The sequence below is a fragment of the Procambarus clarkii genome, chromosome 9 (genome assembly GCF_040958095.1).
Source record: "Procambarus clarkii isolate CNS0578487 chromosome 9, FALCON_Pclarkii_2.0, whole genome shotgun sequence".
Taxonomy (NCBI): Eukaryota; Metazoa; Arthropoda; class Malacostraca; order Decapoda; family Cambaridae; genus Procambarus; species Procambarus clarkii.
Genome location: NC_091158.1, coordinates 26,486,711 through 26,508,205, shown reverse-complemented (window position 1 = coordinate 26,508,205; position 21,495 = coordinate 26,486,711). Strand labels below are relative to the sequence as shown.

Genomic DNA, 21,495 nt, shown 5'->3' with positions numbered 1-21,495 from the left:
AAACAATATATAATACACCCACTGAACTGCGTTGCTGGGGCGCAGATATAATAACCCAGCTGGCGACCTTGCTAAGAGGAAGATAGAGAAGACAGGCGGGAAAGGAGTTCCTGCAACCTTTTTTTTGTCTGGCAGGCAAGACTCAGGGAGGTCATGGTTATAGGTAAGCCTGAGTCTTCCTTCACTCCCCCACGGGTCTAGGCCGGAACTGTTAACAGCAGATTCCCCGTGTTTGACTGAAGGGCTTCCAGGGTGAATCAGTGGCACCCATTTGTGGTGGAAGCAAAGACCTGCGGAGGTGGGCATTGTTGGTCCTCTCTTGTGTGACCAAGGAGACTCCGGTGAATCCAGGGAGTCGGAGGGGCTGAGTATTTGGGCCTTTGAGCCCCTAGCAGCCGAGTGTTAGCAGAGCCCCGGACCACCCACCCCCACGTGACAATTTGTAAGATTGCCTAAAGCTGATTCACTGTGTAACCTAAATGAAAGTTTCTTGCTTTTTGGTGGTATTATGTCCATGTTCGCTATGAGAAAGGTAGGATAGTGGTCAGTTGTTCTGTCATAGATTATACCAGATACAAGGGGAGCTGTTATGTTTGTCCATATGTGATCCAAGGTAGTGGCTGATATTTGAGTGACTCGGGTAGGTTTGGTGATTGTGGGGATTCGCATACAGGAGTTCATGCTGTTAAGGAAATAGTCAACTTCAGAGCAATTTCGTTGACCCAGGTCAATATTAATGTCTCCTCCCAGAATGATGTGGTTTTTGTTGAGATTGTTGTTTATAATAAGATTCCTTAGGTTGTCTGAGAAAGAAGCTATGTTAGTATTGGGAAATCTATAGATGGCTCCAATAGTCAGGGAGGATTTAAGGGATTTAATTGTAAACTGAGCAAAAGTATATTCACAGTAGTCATCTCTGTCACTAATGACACTGTTGCAGATAAATGTATCTCGGTAATATATAGCTGTGTCACCACCTTTTTTATTAGGCCTACAGTTATGAATGGCTTTATAACCAGCTAAGTTGTAGAGTTGGGTATACACCAGCATACAACGCAGATGAACCAGAATTTTGGTTCATGCAGATGGAGGCTATTTTCGACCACCACGAAATTACGTCAGAGAAAGCCCGATATGCCTGTACCCAGCCAACACTTCCCTGGAAGGCTATGCACACTGCATCCGCTGTCATCACCGCACCATCACCAGACACCAGGACGTACACCGCATTGAAGGCCGCTCTTCTACAGGCAGCGATGAAACGCCGCATTCAACAAAGGGACTAACTCCTCACTGACAAAAGATTAGCAGACAAAACACCAGCCCAGCTTCTGCGCCATATTCAGTATGTAATGCATATTGCAACTGGCCCAGCCCCCAGCGAGATTGTGAGATCACTCTGAATACAACTCTGTCCAAAACACATTCAACCGGCCCTATTTAGCATGGCTGACGACATTCCATTAGCCCAGCTGGCTACACTGGCAGACCGGCTTCATAAGACGTCTGATAACGCTACGCTGTCCCACCTCAATAATACACAACAGACTACAGACACCCAACAACTCGACATCCTCCAGAACCGGCGTTTCTTCCGCCCAGGGAGGATGTACCAAGCGAATCCAGTATCAGGATCTAGGCGACAGCGAGAACACCGAGGAGAGCTTTGTTCTTACCACCAGAGGTTCGGACACCAAGCCCGCAACTGTAGGGCTCCTTGTTCCTGGTCTGGAAACTACTTCGGCAGGGACTGTTAACGGCCAGTGACCCCGCCATTTCAAACACTACATTGCTGTACATATCTGACATCATAACCAAACGTCGTTTCCTCGTTAACACAGGTGCAGCAGCTAGTGTTTTGCCTCCCCCACTGGTCAAACCAACCCACACTCCTGGTTTGGACTTACGTGCCGCCAATGGTACGTCCGTCCGTACATATGGGACCCGCGCCCTGGTTCTCGATTTCGCCTCTCTGGGTCGCTTTTACGTGGACTTTCCTCATAGCGGATGTGGAACAACCCATTCTTGGATGGGATTTCCTGCAACACCATCGACTTATTGTGGATCCCACAGGTGCAGTACTTCGAGCCTCCTCTAGTACCTCTACACAAGTTAACATCGTCACCCCAGTCGCATCTACGGAACTTCAAGCACTCCTGGATGAATTCAAAGATGTGACCCAACCCGCCAGCCCTCGACCAGAAGTGCAACATACGATTACGCATCACATTACTACAACGGGAGCACCTACCTTCGCCAGACCACTCCGCCTGGCACCGGAACGATTGGCGGTAGTACGTGCTGAATTCAACAAGCTATAGGAGGCAGGATGTTGTTGTTGTTTAAGATTCGCTACTCAGAACGATAAGTTCCAGTAGCACGGGCTATGGTGAGCCCTTAAGTGGAGGCTCCTTGGAGCCACTATCTGTATCAGTGGCTGACACCAGAGATGTGGTGATGGATGGGGGTCTTCATGATGGTTTTCAGCCTGGAGGGCTGGCTATACCAGTTATGGAGCTGGTGGGGTTAGCGTAGACCTCTAGGTTATCCGTTTTTTCTTTGCCTGCGACTTTGGCTGAGCAGTTCTGTCGTTAGAGTTTGGTGATGTGGCCTCCATGAGTAAGTCTTGAACCGTGTAGGTGTCGTATTTGTGATGCGACGGTGGAGCTCCTAATATGATTTCCTCGTCTGAGGAGTCCGTACCTCCGTAGTGGGCGTTTTTGTCTTTCGCCTCGCAGCCTTAGGTAGGTTTAGGTGTCGTTGATTGGTGGTTGTAGCTATTTCAGGAGCGCTGGTGGTGCTGTTATCGTTTGTAGACAGCACGTCTGCTAGCGCGGCTGCTGAGATAGTGATGGTAGGAGTGTTGGGAGCTGGAGAAGGAATTACCTCTGTTTGTGTCGCCCGGGTCATGGGCGGTTCTGGAGCTGGTGTTGAAGTTGACCACCTGGTCGTCCTGGTGGTAGTCTCCGGAGTGGTAGAGGAGGCAGTGAGATTTACGCTAGTGGCTATGATGGGGGCCAGGCCATTGTCTATGTATAATGCGTTTAGTTCACTGACAAAGCGCTGGTTGTCTGGTCCTGCAAGCCTTTCCGCTAGTTTAAGAAGACCAGGGATAATGCCTGCACGTGATGCAGGGGGCTGTGAAGGAGCCTGTGGGACCTTGGGTCCCCAATGAGAAGGCTGTGTCGCCTGCTGGGAGGAGCTACATGTTGGTAGGACCGGAAAGTCTTCTGGTCGACTAGTGAGAGCTAAGGTGGTGAGTTGAACGCTTGGGGCTCTGGTCGAGGAGGTAGAAGAGTTGTTTCTTTTGGCTTCAACCTGGGCCTTGATGATTTCCTGTCTGCGGGGGCAGCGGTAGGAAATTGCGGGGTGATTGCCATCACAGAGCAAGCAGCGATGGACTGTTGCCTTGCATATGGAGTAGTGATGGTCCAGTGCGCACAGGCTGCACCTCTGGACAGGGTGCTGACACTTGTTGGTCGGGTGGGAGAGCTCGTAGCACTTAAAGCACTGCTGGATCTCATGGTATCGTTCCTTTTTTATTTGGTGTGGTGGTATTTTTAGGCCGAAGCAGTAGAATCCTTGTGTGGCAGCAGCTATGGTGGTGAACGTAATCTTCAGTGATGTTTTGTCGGTGTTGCAGAACTCTAGGTTAAATACCGACAGGTTTGGATTTTCGTCCTCGATATTGTTTATGATATGATGTTGAGGTCGCTCAGCGATCCACCGGCTAGTCCTGCTGGTAAAAACAGTTCTTCCGGCCAGGAACTGACGTGGGAAGTGAGGATGTAGGTAGTGCTCTTTGCGAAGAAAGACATCGTTAGTGAGGAGTTTTTCTAGCTCCTCTTCACATGAGAAGTAGAGCACGATATCTTCACCTTCCTGACTAATGTCAGCGGGTTTGAGGCCAGTTACGTCCTTCAGGACCTTTAAAGTATTGCTTCTTCCGATAGCATGACCGTCAAGTGGAGTAGCTCTGACCTTAAGACGTTTGGGTCGCATTGTGACCACACTGCGCCTTGTGATGTGTTGGCGGGAGATGTCTCTCCCGTCCTGGAGGCATTGATTGATTGATTGATTGATTGAAGATTAAGCCACCCAAAAGGTGGCACGGGCATGAATAGCCCGTAAGTGGTGGCCCTTTTAAGCCATTACCAGTATCAAGAGCTGATACTGGAGATCTGTGGAGGTGCGAATGCACCCTGCATGACGGGAGATGTCTCCCTTATGAATGTGTTAAGATGAAGATGAAGCCACCCAAAAAGGTGGCACGGGCATAAATAGCCCGTAAGTGGTGGCCCTTTTGAGCCATTACCAGTATCAAGAGCTGATACTGGAGATCTGTGGAAGTGCGAATGCACCCTGCGTGACGGGAGATGTCTCCCTTGTGAATGTGTTTAAGATGAAGATGAAGCCACCCAAAAGGTGGCACGGGCATGAATAGCTCGTAAGTGGTGGCCCTTTTGAGCCATCACCAGTATCAATAGATGATACTGGAGATCTGTGGAGGCGCGACTGCACCCTGCGTGACGGGAGATGTCTCCCTTGTGAATGTGTTAAGATGAAGATGAAGCCACCCAAAAGGTGGCACGGGCATGAATAGCTCGTAAGTGGTGGCCGTTTTGAGCCATCACCAGTATCAAGAGCTGATACTGGAGATCTGTGGAGGCGCGACTGCACCCTGCGTGACGGGAGATGTCTCCCGGACCAAGTGGTGGTGTCTCTCCTGGAGGCAGGAATAATCCACCCTTTAAACAGTCCATGGGCTTCACCTCTCCACATGGTCCCGAAAACTGCCACAGGGAAAATGGCGCCCTTGCGGGGACTACAGGGCTCTCAACGTTCGTATTCTGCCTGATTGCAACCCAATACCAAACATCCAGAATTTCTCATAGGGATTGAGCAACGCAACCGTTTTTTCGAAAATTGACCTTGTGCGGGCGTTTCACCAGATCCCTGTGGAACCGGCAGACATTCCGAAAACAGCGATCACAACACCTTTTGGACCGTTTAAATTCGTCCGGATGCCTTTTGGTCTACGGAATGCAGCTCAGACATTCCAACGCTTCATTGACCAAGTAGTTAAGGACCTTCCTTTTTGCTACGCCTACATTGACGACCTGCTGGTGGCCAGTACATCACCAACAGAACATCTGCTACACCTCCGACTCCTTCTCACCCGTCTGCGCAACTTCAGCTTGCAGTTCAACTCCGAGAAGTGTATTTTCCATGTTCCACAGCTGAATTTCTTGGGACACCGTGTGTCAGCAGCAGGGGTCCAACCACTAGAGATGAAAATCGAGGCAATCAAGGAATTCCCGCGCTCATCCACTCCAAAGAAGTTGCAAGAATTTCTTGGTGTGGTGAATTTTTATCATCGATTCATCCCACATTGTTCGGACATCTTGCGACACTTGTACGACCTCTTACGTGGTCGGAAACTCACGTCCCGTCTTCCGTTGGAGTGGACTCCCCAGGCAGAGACAGCATTCACCGACATAAAACACAAGCTGGCGGAATTCACCTTACTCGCACACCCAGTGTCTGACGCTCCCACCAATCTATCTACCGACGCTCCAAACACAGCTATTGGTGCTGTACTACAACAGCTCATTGAAGGAGAATGGCGCCCAATTGCATTCTTGTCAGCGCGCATGTCACCCATTGAGGAGAAGTACAGCACTTTTGATAGGGAATTGCTCGCTATCTACTCAGCCATACAACATTTCCGGCACTTCCTCGAGGGGCGGAATTTCCACATCCTCAAACCACAAACCCCTCACGTATGCCCTGGCGGCCAAGCGTGATGCTCACTCTCCTCGAGTAGCCAACCTCCTGGGATTTATCTCTGAATTTACCTCGGATATCCGCCATGTCAAAGGAACTAATAATGTCATAGCCGATGCACTGTCTCGACCCACCATAAACCACGTCATGAAAAACCCAGCTTAGGTGGACTATTGTGTAATCAGTAAGACCCAACGGGAAGACCCTGATCTGCAGCGATTACGAGCATCTGACACAGCTCTCCGGTTCATCGAGATTCCCATGGAAGGTGGCGGTAGTATAATCTGTGACACCTCACGGACGGGAGCACTTAGGCCCTACATTCCTGCCCAGTTTCGTTGGAAAACCTTCTCAGCATTTCACTCCCTAGCACACCCGGGAGTACGTGCTTCCCAGAAACTACTAAGGGGAGCGTGTCGTATGGCCAGGAATCAATGCCGATGTTTGACGATGGACTCGCTCATGTATCCAGTGCCAGCGAGCGAAAACACATCCACACAAGGAGCCCTCTTCAACAGTTCCCATTACCTTCTGGCCGTTTCGAGGTGATGCATATATAGACATCGTTGGACCGTTACCGTCGGCAAGAGAATATTCTTATCTACTCACCTGCATCGATCGATTGTCCAGATGGCCGGAAGCAATCCCATTAATCAACATATATCTCAGCTGAGTCAGTGGTTCAGCTAGGCTTTCCTCTCTGGATGGGTCTGTATAGCAAGTGAATTATCCCAATAATATACTCGCTCCAAACGCATTAGCCTAATGAGAGAAGCAAAGCTCTTCTTGGTATTAATTATGGAACTCAAACCTTTCCCAACTTCCACATACTATTTCTGTCAACCTTTGGAGAACAATGAGGTGTTGCCCGAGCATATAAGCAACAGAGTAGCGAATAATAACTCACGGGAGGCATCTCCCGTCACGCAGGGTGCAGTCGCACCTCCACAGATCTCCAGTATCATCTATTGATACTGCTAATGGCTCAAAAGGGTCATCACCATAGCCCGTGCTACTTGGAGCTTGTTCCGAGTAGCTGAATCTATAACAACAACGAATATAATAACTGGTGAGGTCACGACCACTCCGTAGGATGCAGTCGCACCTCCACAGATCTCCAGTATCAGCTAATGATACTGGCAATGGCTCCAAAGGGCCACTGCTTACGGGCTATTCATGCCCGTGCCACCTTTTGGGTGGCTTAATCTTCATCAATCAATCGAATAATAAATAATAAATACTAATAATAAATGTTTATTCAGGTAAGGTACATACATACAAGAGATTTTACAAAAATTGATGGATTTATAGATAGAGCTAGTACATACAATGCCTAAAGCCACTATTACGCAAAGTGTTTCGGGCAGGAAAAACATTAATGACTAAAACTTCATACTAATTGAGTATAAAGAATAAAATGTGTTGAGAACAAATAAAAATAAAGATAAAAAAGGGGGAACATGGCTGAAAAAGCAGCAACAAATACAAATAGGTCGACAAACAGCGTTGTTTAAGAAAACAAACATGGGTTGACAATAGAGGGGTACGGTAGGTTACAGGGAATTTATTAGGTATAGCTTCGTTTTTATCTTAAACTGGTTGAGAGAGGTACAGTCTTTAACATGGTTGGGAAGGTCATTCCACAATCTGGGTCCCTTGATTTGTAGAGCATTTCTAGTTTGATTAAGTCGTACTCTAGGAATATCAAAACTGTATTTTCTGAGGTTGGAAGGAAACGTGCTCAGATTGGGGACTTGTTTATTTTATAATGGTGAATAATAAATTAATATATAATATAGTAATAAATAATAAATTAATTATTAATATATAATAAATAATAATAATAACAAATAGTATAATGATAAGCAATTATTTTTAATGAATCAAATAGCTAATTAGGATGAATGATAAATAATTATTGACTAGTGCATAACAATAAAGTATTAAGGAATAATTATAATGAATAATCCTTATAATGATAAAGTAGAAATCAATTACAATTAATAACTACATCTATAGGTAGTAAATGAAAGTTGCATTAATTTAATTACACTAATTACAATTCATGGGAATATTTCTTAGCTATCTGCAGGCTTATCACTTTGGGGGTTCCGGCGGAGCACCCCCAATCCCGCGAGGGCCAGCGCCGCGGAACCCCCAACCCCGAAGGGCGAACGCGGCGGCTGGCCGCTGTAACTAGGAATGTGTGTCGACCTCATGGGTGCAGTAGTCTGCCCTCGGGCTCCATCCCTTTTCCTTGTTCATCAATGGTGTACCTTGTGCGCCTTCCGTAGTCGGTTCTGGAAGTATTAAGGCAGTAAGGGTGGGCAGAAACGGGCATGCAGTATGAACGTGACGGGCAAGGAACCTACCCCTTAAGGGCACTGCTGGAATTAGTTTCTAAGAGGAGGGGGACATTTCCGGAAGCGAACTGGGCAAGTGTCATTAATGGATAAAGCCAAGATTATACCCTGCAGAAACTCTGAAAAGGAACACTGGCACAGGGGATAGGAATGACTAGAGGGGAAAGGAAGAGAAAAAGATCTTCCAGGAAACTAGTCTGTACGAAGTGAGGTAACTGCCAAACCGAGCAGAACTTTAGCAGGAAAAAACCCAGACAAGTAAAAAAGGTTGGGGATAACCAGTTACCGTATCTGGGTCAAGGACAGAAGTTAATCCAGGGGGAGGGATCTAGCAAGTAATTATTCATTTCAAAATAATCCAAATGAATAATATAAAACAATAGAACAGCCCAACATAATCAATATTTATATGACCAATATGTATATAATATCAAATCAATATATAAATAAAACCCATAAATCAAATATAAGAAACAGGTCTTAAGGCGTAACTGCAACATGCTTGCGTCCAGAGTGACACGAACACAAATTATAAGGATGATAACCGAGTCCGTTACAGTGATCTCCATTGTATGTTGGCCTCCGAAAGCATGTTAGAGCTGAATAGTTAGCCTAAGAAACTGCCTTAAGAGGCGTAAATGAGTTTAGTCTGAGTGTCAATGAGCATTCTGCGAGCAGCAGTACCCCAAGAACTTCAAGATCTGGGGATCTGAAGTTCGAATTACGCACTAGTCCGAGTCCTGCGCACTATCCACCAGGCTACGAGGCCCCCAGGTTAAAGTAACCTAGGTTACTTTACTTAATAAATAACTCAATACAAGAAGCCAGAGTTTTAATAAGTTAATAAAACATGCACGCGGGCAATGCATAAATTGTAATAATAAATTGCAGAGAGAAACAAATCGTAGTTGCAAGCCCAAGGAAGGTAACAGCAAGAGGCTTGGACCCGCATCACGGGTCCAAGATAAATAAATTGCGGATAAATAAATTGTGAGGCATAACACATTGCAACTGAAAGACAATAATATAATATTTTATATAGCCAGCGTTTAGAGTAGGGTAAAGCAACAGCACTAAATAGGAGCTGGCTTGAGCATTAAATGTCCTGGAACAACAATAACAGCACTACCCAATATATAAATATAGGCATGGGGCGAAAGCAAAGGTAAAATTACAGTAAATAATGTAGCGTGAGGAAGCAAGCCATGACTAACAGTCAGACTGTAAAGAAGCACTGATATAAAGAACATAAATAATAATTAACTGCACAACAGAAGTCGCCCAAGCAGCAGACCTCACGTCGACTGGGTGAGGGAGCTTAAGGTACAGGGCTGAGCAGCTGGGGGAGGTGGGGGTGGGGGGGTGGACAGGCCTCCTCCCGAGTGTGCTTCAAATAACAGCCACCTACTGGAGAAAACCAGTGCCCCATAACACTGAGGGTCACCTCCCCCTCTAGGTCCACTGCACCTGCATTTGGTCACCAAGGCTGAACCAACAGGCGTGCTTCAGGGGCGCGCGCGCCAACAACACAAACACTGGTCCGGCGCGCCAACAACACAAACACTGGTCCGGCGCGCCAACACAGAGACAAACACTGGTCCGGCGCGCCAACAACACAAACACTACCTTAAATGTTGAGAAGGGCAGGACGCCCCTGACGGGTCGCTCCAAGTCGTTGTCGATAGGAACTATGGTGTAGGGTCCATGCTGGGAGAACAGTTGAGCAGGCTAAACTTCTGTGTTTACGACTCGCTGAGCAGCAGTGAGCAGCGTTTTGTAAGAGAGCATGTAGGATTTCACTAATTTCTTTGTCATCCTCAGTGTATGAACCTTCACTAATACGAATCGGTCCAATACTGGCAGTGGTTTTCGCTTTTGATTTAGCATATGTGAACAAATATTTTGGGTTTTTCTTTATTTCTTGAATTGCTTTCTATAATAATAATAATAATAATAATAATAATAATTTTTATTTAGGTAAGGTACATACATAAAGAGATTTTACAAAGTTTGTTGGCTTTATACATAGAGCTAGTACATACAATGCCTAAAGCCACTATTACGCAAAGCGTTTCGGGCAGGAAAAACATTAATGACTAAAGCTTAAAACTAATGGGTAAAAAGAATAAAATGTGTTGAGAACAAATAAAAATAGAGGTAAAAGAGGGGGGAACATTGTTGAAAAAGCAGCACAAATACAATTACAAATCATTACAGAAAATTACATTCAAACAGCGTTGATTTGAAAAAAAAAAAAACATACATGGGTTGACAACAGAGGGGTAAGGTAGGTTACAGGGAATTTATTAGGTATAGCTTCGTTTTTAACTTAAACTGGTTGAGAGAGGTACAGTCTTTAACATGGTTGGGAAGGTCATTCCACATTCTGGGCCCATTGATTTGTAGAGCATTTCTGGTTTGATTAAGTCGTACTCTAGGAATATCAAAACTGTATTTATTTCTGGTGTGGTGCTCATGGGTTCTGTTACAACCTTCTATGAAGCTTTTGAGATCAGGATTGGCATTATAGTTTAGCGTTTTATATATGTATAATACACATGAGAGAATGTGCAGTGACTTAATGTCTAACATATTCAGAGATTTGAGTAGGGGTACCGAGTGATGTCTGGGGCCAGAATTGGATATTGTCCTAATAGCAGCTTTGTGTTGAGTAATTAGAGGACGTAAGTGATTTTGGGTAGTAGAGCCCCAAGCACAAATACCATAGTTGAGATATGGATAGATAAGGGAGTAATAGAGAGTCACCAGGGCAGGGCGTGGTACATAATATCTGATCTTAGAAAGAATGCCCACAGTTTTTGAAACTTTTTTTGATATGTTTAGAATGTGTCCCTGGAAATTCAGCTTGTGGTCAATGAGAATGCCAAGGAATTTGCCATCTAATTTGTTACAAATTTGGGTATTGTTTATTTTGAGATTTATTTGATTAGAGGATTTATTGCCAAACAGAATATAGAAAGTTTTGTCAATGTTAAGGGTGAGTTTGTTGGCAGTTAGCCACAGATGGACTTTATTTAGCTCAGTATTTACTGTGGCATTTAGAGCAAGGGGATCAGGACTGGAGTAAATGAAGGTTGTGTCGTCAGCAAATAGAATTGGTTTGAGGTGTTGGGAGGCATTTGGAAGGTCATTAATGTAGATGAAAAAGAGGAGAGGGCCAAGTATGCTGCCCTGGGGAACACCAATGTTGATGGGTAGGGTGGGAGAAATTGTATTATTCACAGAAACACATTGGAGCCTGTCAGTAAGGTAGGATTTGAGGTATTGTAGGGAGTGGCCTCTGACTCCATAATGATGTAATTTAAGAAGAAGGTTTTGGTGGTTGACAGTATCGAAAGCTTTACGCAGGTCCACAAATAAGCCTAGTTCAAATAAGCCTAGTTAATAAGTCTGTTCTAGTTGCCTTTCTTCAGTCTGATAGGAATGCTTCAGTCTCTGTTCGATTTCTTCAATCTCCCTGTTTAAGTTATTTCTTCTTTGTATGGAGAGTCGTGTCTGCTTAAGCATTTCTGTTAATTTCTTCCTCCTTTTGTAATGTCGTTTGCGTTCTCTTTCTACACTGGACCTCTTTCTGGCTTTTCTCAAAGGAACATGTTTCAGACAGACTTCATATGCTTCAGAAGTCAGTTTTTCTCTTCCTTATGAAGGATTTTTATTTCTTAGAACATTTTTCCATTGAATGTTTGTAACGGGTGTTGTGTTGTGTAGTACCTGTGTGCTTGTTGATAATTTGTATTCCAGTCTTGTGGGTATCTCCCTTCCCCTCTGTAATCCTGTAGTGGTTCCATCTGACTGTTCCTCTCTCTTATATTTATTACACTGTTTCTGCCTTCCTCTAAAAAAATTCCAGTAATGTCATATTGATCTTCCCGTCTAAAACGCTGTGTACCTCTCACGTGGAATTCCGGACACTGAAGATTGTAGCATTTTTTGTCCCTAATTGAAAACTGACATAATTTAGGGTGGAAGTATCTACACCCTGTTCCAAAACGGCATGTACCCCTCGCCAACATGTTCCTGCATTTTCGAGGATGCAGAAAATGGCATTTTGCTCCTAATTTTCCATATTTGCATATTCCTTTAGCGTAGAATTTGCAAATATGTTCATGTTTTGCGTTTTTCAAGGTATTTATATCTGTGACTGTCTTGTCTATCTCTCTACTGGAGCCATCTCCGTCTTTCGTCCCAATTCCTTCATTTATGCACTCTGTCTCACTGTTGCTCTCATCGTTTATTTATTTATTTGTTTTATTTATTTATTTATATATATATACAAGAAGGTACATTGGGTTTGTGAGAATACATTGGATAGTACAGTATTTACATTCTTGTAAAGCCACTAGTACGCGCAGCGTTTCGGGCAGGTCCTTAATCTAGCAGATAATTTTAAGTAGGTAATTTCAATCAGAATTGATAAATGAAAGATACATTACAAGAGAAAAATGAGATGAGAGAGATAAGTAAGTATATTAAAGCACATTGTTATATTAAAGCTCTGATTGATTACATTGACAGCTTGATTAGTAATTTAAACAAGATTAATAGACACCATACAGCAGATTGACAGCACATATATAAGACAGCAATGATCACAATGGTAAAGATGTTCAGAATGGGTACATAAAGATTGGGAGACTGGGTAGCAAAAGATACAGATAAACAAGATATATAAACACCATACAACAGATTGGCAGCACATATAAGAAAACAGCAATGATCTCAATGGTAAAGATGTTCAAATTGGGAACATAAAGGTTGGGAGATTGGGTAGCAATAGATACAGTGCAATTTTAAGGCAAAAAGTGAAAAACTATGAAGATGAAATTAGGTACTTTTTAGTATTGATTTTGAATGATGTAAAAGTTGGACAGCTTTTCAATTCAGTAGGGAGTGAGTTCCATAAACTGGGTCCCTTTATTTGCATAGAGTGTTTACACAGATTAAGTTTAACTCTGGGGATATCGAAGAGATATTTATTTCTGGTGTGGTGATAATGGGTCCTATTACATCTGTCCAGGAAGAGTTTCAGACATGGATTTGCATTTAAGAACAGGGTTTTGTAAATGTAGTTGACACAAGAGAATTTGTGGAGTGAGATTATGTTTAGCATGTTTAGGGAGTTAAACAAGGGGGCTGTGTGTTGTCTGAAAGCAGAATTTGATATTATTCTGATAGCAGATTTTTGCTGGGTGATGATGGACTTGAGGTGGTTTGCAGTGGTTGAACCCCATGCACAAATACCATAGTTGAGTTAGGGATAGATTAGTACATAATATAGAGAGATGAGAGCAGAGTTAGGAACATAATATCTGATTTTGGAGAGTATACCAACTGTTTTAGAGACTTTCTTAGTTATGTGTTGTATGTGGGTACTGAAGTTGAGTCTCTTGTCTAGGAATATGCCAAGAAACTTTCCATCATTTTTATTGCTAAAGTTTACATTGTCAATCTGAAGCTGAATTGCATTTGTAGATTTGCTTCCAAATAGGATGTAGTAGGTCTTTTCTATGTTAAGTGTTAGTTTGTTGGTTGACATCCATAAGTGGACTTTTTTTAGTTCATTATAAACAACATCATTTAGTGTATGTGGGTTGGGGTTGGAGTAAATGAGGGTAGTATCATCAGCAAACAAAATAGGTTTCAGAATGTTAGAGACATTAGGCAGATCATTAATGTATATAAGAAATAGTAGGGGTCCCAAGATGCTGCCCTGTGGCACTCCAACGGTTATTGGTAGAATGGGAAAGATTATATTATTGATGGCTACACATTGGTGTCTATCACTAAGATAGGATTGGATATAGTCCAGTGCATGGCCTCGGATTCCATAATGATGGAGTTTACATAAGAGGTAATCGTGATTAACAGTATCAAAGGCCTTTCTCAGGTCAATGAAGAGTCCAATTGGAAACTCATTTTTGTCAAGGGCAGAGTAAATTATATCAAGGAGACTAATAATTGCATCATTGGTACTCTTTTGAGAGCGAAAGCCAAACTGACAGGGGCTAAGAATGTCGAATTTAACGAGATAGGAGTAGAGCTGTTTGTAGAAAATTTTTTCAAATATTTTTGATAGTATGGGTAGGTTCGATATTGGTCTGTAGTTGTTTATGTCTGACGGATTACGTCCTTTATGAACTGGCGTTACTCTTGCGTTTTTAAGGATATCAGGGAAGGTATGACACTCAAGGGATTTGTTGAACAGCAGAGCTATAGGTGGTGCAAGGGCATGGGAGGCGCTTTATATTATCTGGCTCTGTAATATTGCTGTTATTTTGTACCACAATACCCTCTTCCTCCACACTACTGCTGCGGTTCTCTAAACTATCTGTTCCTGAGTTTTGGTCGTTATATCCAATGTTGTCTTTTCCCAGTCCGCATATATCACTGGTAGCTTTTCTGTGAATGATAATCTCTGTGACTCGGGAATGTTTTTCATCAGTTTAGTTATGTTCTCCAACATTAATATGTCATCTTTGCTGTTACGACCCTGGGTTCATCAGTGGAAACCAGAGGTCAAATTGAGCTAAATAAATTACTTTATATTATTTGAGGCGCTTGTCGACGTGTCTTTGTTCGTATCTTCCTTGCCAGACGTAAGACGAATCTTGTTTCTCACAGAGCATTTAAAGACTGAGCTTGTGGTTGATTATTAATTAATAAAATAGGGATCAACTATGTTTACAAATGATCAGAAAGTATTAGTAAAGTAGATCTGAGTAAACTTGGATATAGGGCTGCTGTACGACTAGCTGAGTAGTCGGCCGGCAGCGAGTCAGCTGGAGAAAGCTGAGACTCAAGGCTGGCCTCCTAATTCACTGGCTGGCGTCGTGATGTCAACATCTCTACTGTGTTGCTCTGCATCCCTCTCCCCTTCCTCCTACTTCTCTCCCTTACCTTATCCTGTGTCTAGTGTACCAAGCTAAGTAGAGGGCTGTATTCTCGTTTTCTGGCATAAGTGTGTAGTAATGTGTATAGGGTATCACTAGTGTTTATATTGCTAAGTTACTCTAAGGGGTCCCAGTGGAACCACGTGGGCTCCAGTAGTACCAGTAAGCTACCTAGAGTCCTTGCTAGTGTCCCTTGCCTAGTAGACTTTACCCTAGCTTATCCCAAGTGTAAACCTTGTATCCTGTCTATGTGGACCAAGGTAGTTAACGTAAGATAGTGTGGTAAAGTTTATTTATTTATTTATTTATTTATTTATTTATTTATTTATTTATTTATTTATTTATTTATTTATTTATTTATTTATTTATTTATTTATTTATTTATTTATTTATTTATTTATTTATGCATATACAAGAATGTACATAAGGAATGTGAGGATACAAATATGGTAATTACAGTCTTGTAAAGCCACTAGCACGCGCAGCGTTTCGGGCAGGTCCTTAATCTAAGAAAAATTTAAGGAGGTAAATACTTGCAAAATTTATAGACAAAAAATGATAACAGTTACATGAAATGAAAAAAAGAAGATGAGAGAAAATTGTAGGTACAGTATATAAAAGCACATAGGTAGCTAAGATTGAGTGCAATGACAGCTTGAATGATAGTTGACAAAAAAAATTGGTAGTCACAATACAGCATATGGCTGGCACATAAAAGAAGACAGCAATGAACACAATGATAAGGTTGTTTGATATTACATAAAAATTAGGAGATTGGGTAACACTAGGTACAGAGCAAATTTAAAGCTCAGTGTAGGAAACTAAGAAGATGAAGTTAGGTACTTTTTGGTTTTGCTTTTAAATAAGGCAAAAATTTTACAGTTTTTCAATTCACTAGGGAGTGAGTTCCATAGACTAGGTCCCTTAATTTGCATAGAGTGTTTACACAGATTAAGTTTGACCCTGGGGATATCAAAGAGATATTTATTTCTGGTGTGGTGATAATGGGTCCTATTACATCCGTCCAGGGAGTGTTTCAGAGCATGGTTTGCATTTAAGAACAGGGTTTTGTAAATGTAGTTGACACAAGAGAATGTGTGGAGGGAGTTAATATTTAGCAAGTTTAGGGATTTAAACAAGGGGGCTGAGTGTTGTCTGAAAGCAGAGTTAGTTATTATTCTGATAGCAGATTTTTGCTGTGTGATGATGGGCTTAAGGTGGTTTGCAGTGGTAGACCCCCATGCACAGATACCATAATTAAGATAGGGGTAGATTAGTGCATAATAGAGTGAGAGGAGAGCAGAGCTAGGAACATAATATCTGATTTTGGAGAGTATACCAACTGTCTTAGAGACTTTCTTAGTTATGTGTTGAATGTGGGTGCTGAAGTTGAGTCTCTTGTCTAGGAATATGCCAAGAAACTTGCCATCATTTTTATTACTGATGTTAATGTTGTCTATCTGTAGCTGAATTGCATTTGATGATTTGCTTCCAAATAAGATGTAGTAAGTCTTTTCGATGTTTAATGTTAGTTTGTTCGTTGACATCCATAATTGGACTTTTTTTAATTCATTATTCACAACATTATTTAGTGTATGTGGGTTGAGGTCTGAATAGATAAGGAGTTGCGTGGTGACCGCCGGCCAGGTCGGACGTTCCTGAGGTCTCTCCGCTCCTGGCTAGTGTTTACGTTGGGTGATTGCTTGTTTGCCCTGCTGGTGGTGGTTTGCCACTGACAGGGTGACGTTTGCTTTGCAATGGGGTCGTCTCGCCCCCCAATGAAGAGGACGTTGTCGGCTGGTCTCGCGTCGTGCCGGTGGACCATCCATTGGTTGGTGTCGCCCTGGTGGACGTGCTGCATGTACAGCTGTCGGACCTGGTGGGCATCCAGCTGCTTCAGGGCAACCGTGCTGTGGTCAAGTTCCGCCTCCAGGCTGCCTTTCAGGCGTTTCGCGAGTGGTGTGAGGGGCGTGTTTACCCTCTCCCCTGATACTGCTGGCTCCATTAAAGTGGTGAATCTTAGTGTCACCTTGACGTCTGTGGCGGTGCATGGTGCCCCCTTCGAATTTCAGGACGACTTTTTAACCTCCTGTTTCGACCGATTTGGGACAGTGTTAAGTATTCGTTGGAACAAGGTCGTTGCCGGGCACTGTGTTGGTATGCTTGACGGCTCCCGCACCCTGACGATGTCGCTGAAGTGTAGTGTATCATCGTCGATTTCCGTGTTGGGTTACACGTTCCGCTGCCAGTACCGGGGTCAGCCGCGCACCTGTTATCGGTGTGGTCACGAGGGTCATCTGGCTGCAGCGTGCGACGTGGGAGCAACTGGTCGGGTGCATGTTCTTCGTGCAGAGGATTTTCCGCCCCAGTTGCGTTCGGACGGTTCTGAGGACGGTGTGGGTGCTGTGCCTGAGGCGCCTGATTGCCTGTCTGCTGCTCCGCCTGTTGAGGCGAGTTCTACGGCCCGTGCTACACATCAGGTGACTGCTGTGGCCCCTGGGGTTGTTGAGCCGGTGTGTGAGGGTGACGGGGCGTCGCCTGCGCTGCGTGTAGTGAGGGGTGTCCCGGTGGAGGTCCATGTCCCACCCCCGCCTGTGGATGTGGTACCGGGGACGCGGGTTCTGCTGTTTTGGAGGGGGTGCTTCAGCATGGTGAGGTGCCTGCCGTGTCTGTGTGTGTTGACGACTGTAGTTCTGTTCTTTCCATCCCTTTGCAGAAGCGTGCGCGTCGGTGTTCTGAGACTGTTTCCGTGGGTGATGTAGACAGTGTGAGTGATGTGGCCTCTGTGGACTCTTCGGACGGTGCAGGTGTGGATGTGAAGAAGGTGACTGTGCCTGCGGCGGGGCCTGCTGGGCGTGGTGTGGTGCGGCCTGTCTCGAAGCGTTCGCGGCAGGCTCGGAGTGTGTCTCCCCTTCGTGGTGTGCCTTGGGAGGAGGTAGGGGAGTATGGTGCTCTGGCGCCCCCAGCCGAGGATGATGGTGCTGTGCAGGGCTCTGAAGTTGCTACCTGTGTCCCCCCTCCTGCATCACCTGCTGTTGAATCTCCGCAGTGGGGGGTTGTCCCTGATGATCAGTTCCTCGTCGTGGTGTTGCGGAAAGATGTGCGCCGGGGGGCCTCGGCTCCTGTGCCTTGTGGTGGGGTCGGTGCCGCGCCAGCATCCCCTGCTGTTCCCCCTCCTTCCTTGCTCCGGTCTGGGGGTTGCCTAGTCTCGTCTGCTGGGGTCGTGCCCTGTGAGGGTCCGGAGTTGGGCCCTTATCGGGACGCCCGGGTGCTTCCGATCCCGTGGTGCTCGTCCACTATCTGGGTATCGTCGGAGAAGGTGTTTGTTTATAGGGTGCCGGATAGGATGTCTCAGCCGAGGGCGCTGCCTGATGGCCGGCTGCCCGCCGACCTGTGGGTGATTTGGGAAGCGTACTGCTTGCGCTTTCCGATACGCAAGTTTCCGGAGAAGTATTAGTTCCCGTCTTGCGCACACTGCTACGGCGTGCGTGGATTAGCTGCTGCCGTGACCACGACGCTCCGCCCCCTGGTGCGGGGTGTCTCCCTCTGACGTCCGCCTCTGTTTTCGTCGCCACTCCTCTCTCTACGGCCCGTCACATCTACCGCTTTTGACTTTCTTCTCCTCCTTACCATCAACGCATCTTACATCTGTCCTGGTGCAGTCATCGGGAGGGTTAACCCTTCATGCAAACTGCACCTATTCTCAAGAAGAAGAAGAGAGAATAGATAAGGGTAGTATCGTCAGCAAACAATATAGGTTTGAGAATATTAGAGACATTAGGTAGATCGTTTATATATATAAGAAATAGAAGAGGTCCTAAGATACTGCCCTGTGGCACTCCAACGGTAATTGGTAGAGTGGAAGAAGTTGTATCATTGATGGTTACATATTGGTGTCTGTCACTAAGATAGGATCGGATGTAGTCAAGGGCAAGGCCCCGAATTCCATAATGCTGAAGTTTAAGTAAGAGGTAGTTGTAATTAACAGTATCAAAGGCTTTTCTTAGGTCAATGAAGAGTCCAATCGGAAACTCATTTTTGTCAAGGGCTGAGTAGATTACGTCAAGGAGACTAATGATTGCATCGTTGATGCTCTTTTGGGACCGGAAGCCAAACTGGCAGGGGCTGAGTATGTCGAATTTTACGAGGTAGAAATAGAGCTGTTTGTAAATAATTTTTTCAAATATTTTTGATAGAATGGGTAGATTTGATATTGGTCTATAATTGTTTATGTCCGCCGGATTGCCTACTTTATGGACTGGCGTTACTCTTACTTTTTTGAGGATATCAGGGAAGGTGTGACACTATAGATTTGTTGAACAAATCCAACAATATGGCAAAATGGGTTGCCGCACCCATAGCCCCCTGGTGTTATGGGTGGGGCAAGGGCATGGGAGGCGCTCTTGTATACAATGGACGCAATTTCGCTGGTGTTCCCTGCCTTGGTTTTTAGAGAGTGTATGATGGATGATGGACACAACATCTGCCGGGCTGATTGGTGAAAGGAGAAGAGAGTTTGGATAGCTGCCTGAGATATATGTGTTAATATGTGTCTGAGTCTGTGGGATTTTACTGGCAAAATTAGCACCAACCGATGAAAAGAAACTATTAAATTCATTTGCCATTTCTAAATCAATTGACGGTATATCACCATCATTGTAGAGTTTTATTTGGTTATGTGAGTGTTGTTTAGTTCCTAGGATACTAGAGATTGTTTTCCAAGTGCTTTTCATGTTGCCTTTTGCTTCATTGAATCTATTCACATAATATGCAAGTTTGCCTTTCTTATGGTACTGGTAAGCATTGATGAGTACCTTTTAGCTAATTCCTTTGAAACTAGGCCAATCCTAAGTTTCTTTTCATATTCATGTTTCTTGTTGATTGAGTTGTGTGGGAACCGACCTGTGAGATTTATATTTATTTAATTTATATGAATTTATATTTACGTTAATTTATATACTTCGATAGCAATTTGTATAATGTTAAGTGGACTGTATTTCTGCAATAATCTCATAATCTCACAAATCGATCCTCTACACATTAGGGGGGGTTATTAAATTAATATATATGCAGCCAATCAAACTACAGTAATAGCTACATACATTGATGAGGTTCCTTATCTTATAGTACAGCAGGTTAGTCCACCAGGTATAACTAGGGTGTAGACACCAAATTATCCTCTTTGAGGTAGCTTCCATATCACCCAGTAACTGGTGCACAAATCTTGCATCCTCGTCTTGACCTGTCAAAAGTGCGCTAGCTGTGAAGCCAGAATCCTATATATGACAAGCTATATCAGAGAAAACACTATACAGAACATTGAAGACCTGGCTTAATTACCTTTAGTATGAGGCGATTTCGCGATCTAACCGGGTCACCCTATATCCTGACATTAATGGCCATAAATGAATGATAAACGGGTTTCGGATAGACTTAACTTGAATTGTAGACATCGTGTTGGAGATGGTACCTTTGGTTTCCATAACACTACGTCCAAGTAAAATTAACAGGAGCCGTATTTGCTCCCGTGTGAGCCTCTGGTCTCAATATAAACAATGGCTGTTTAACACTCCATTCTATTGACGTTACTGGCCGACATTGTCCAGAATGATAGGAGCCGAACTCGCTCCACACGTCTCGGAGGTGACACAACAATGGCTGCCCTCCTTCCCCACTCTGACGCCTGGCTTACTTTGTCCAGATTTCAGAAAGTGATAGAAGGGTCACATTTACTCTACTTTAATATTGATAATTAAGTTAATTTATATAAGATGTTTTTATGATGGTAAAGTCCAAAGACTAATGTATTTAAGAACAATTCCCAGCAGAATAGCTGGTGAATTATAATAGTATGTGGTGATGATATCCCGTTTTCTTTAGACGGTAATTCCACTACAAGTTACGTTTTCTATGGGTAACTTGCTTATACAACAGCAATTATCTGTATGATATTATTATTAAATGGTGTCGGATTTTCCGACAAGTTGAGAATGCCACTTGTGAGCCATGGATTGTTTAATCTTTTGTCAGTTACTTGCTTGGTAAGAAGGGGACAATGAAGGTTGTAGAGGCTTAGAGTTTTGGAGAGGAAGAGGTTAGCTAATGAATTTATATCCTGGGTATTATTGAATTCAGAATCCCAGTTGATATTGTGAAGTGCATCTGTAAGATTGCCTAAAGCTGATTCACTGTGTAACCTAAATGAAAGTTTCTTGCTTTTTGGTGGTGTTATGTCCATGTTCGCTATGAGAAAGGTAGGATAGTGGTCAGTTGTTCTGTCGTAGATTATACCAGATACAAGGGGAGCTGTTAAGTTTGTCCATATGTGGTCCAAGGTCGTGGCTGATGTTTGAGTGACTCGGGTAGGTTTGGTGATTGTGGGGATTCGCATACAGGAGTTCATGCTGTTAAGGAAATAGTCAACTTCAGAGCAA

General features: G+C 44.0%; 1 protein-coding gene across 1 annotated transcript in view; it reads left to right on the top strand.

Moving 5' to 3' along the window:
• Window positions 1-21,495, top strand: part of LOC123766269 (tigger transposable element-derived protein 7-like) — a 57,793-nt gene that overhangs the window by 25,495 nt on the left and 10,803 nt on the right. Inside the window, exon 2 of the mRNA XM_069321422.1 lies at window positions 17,778-18,161. Within this exon, the coding sequence (XP_069177523.1) occupies window positions 17,778-18,161 (384 nt within the window). The remainder of the gene's footprint in view (window positions 1-17,777; window positions 18,162-21,495) is intronic.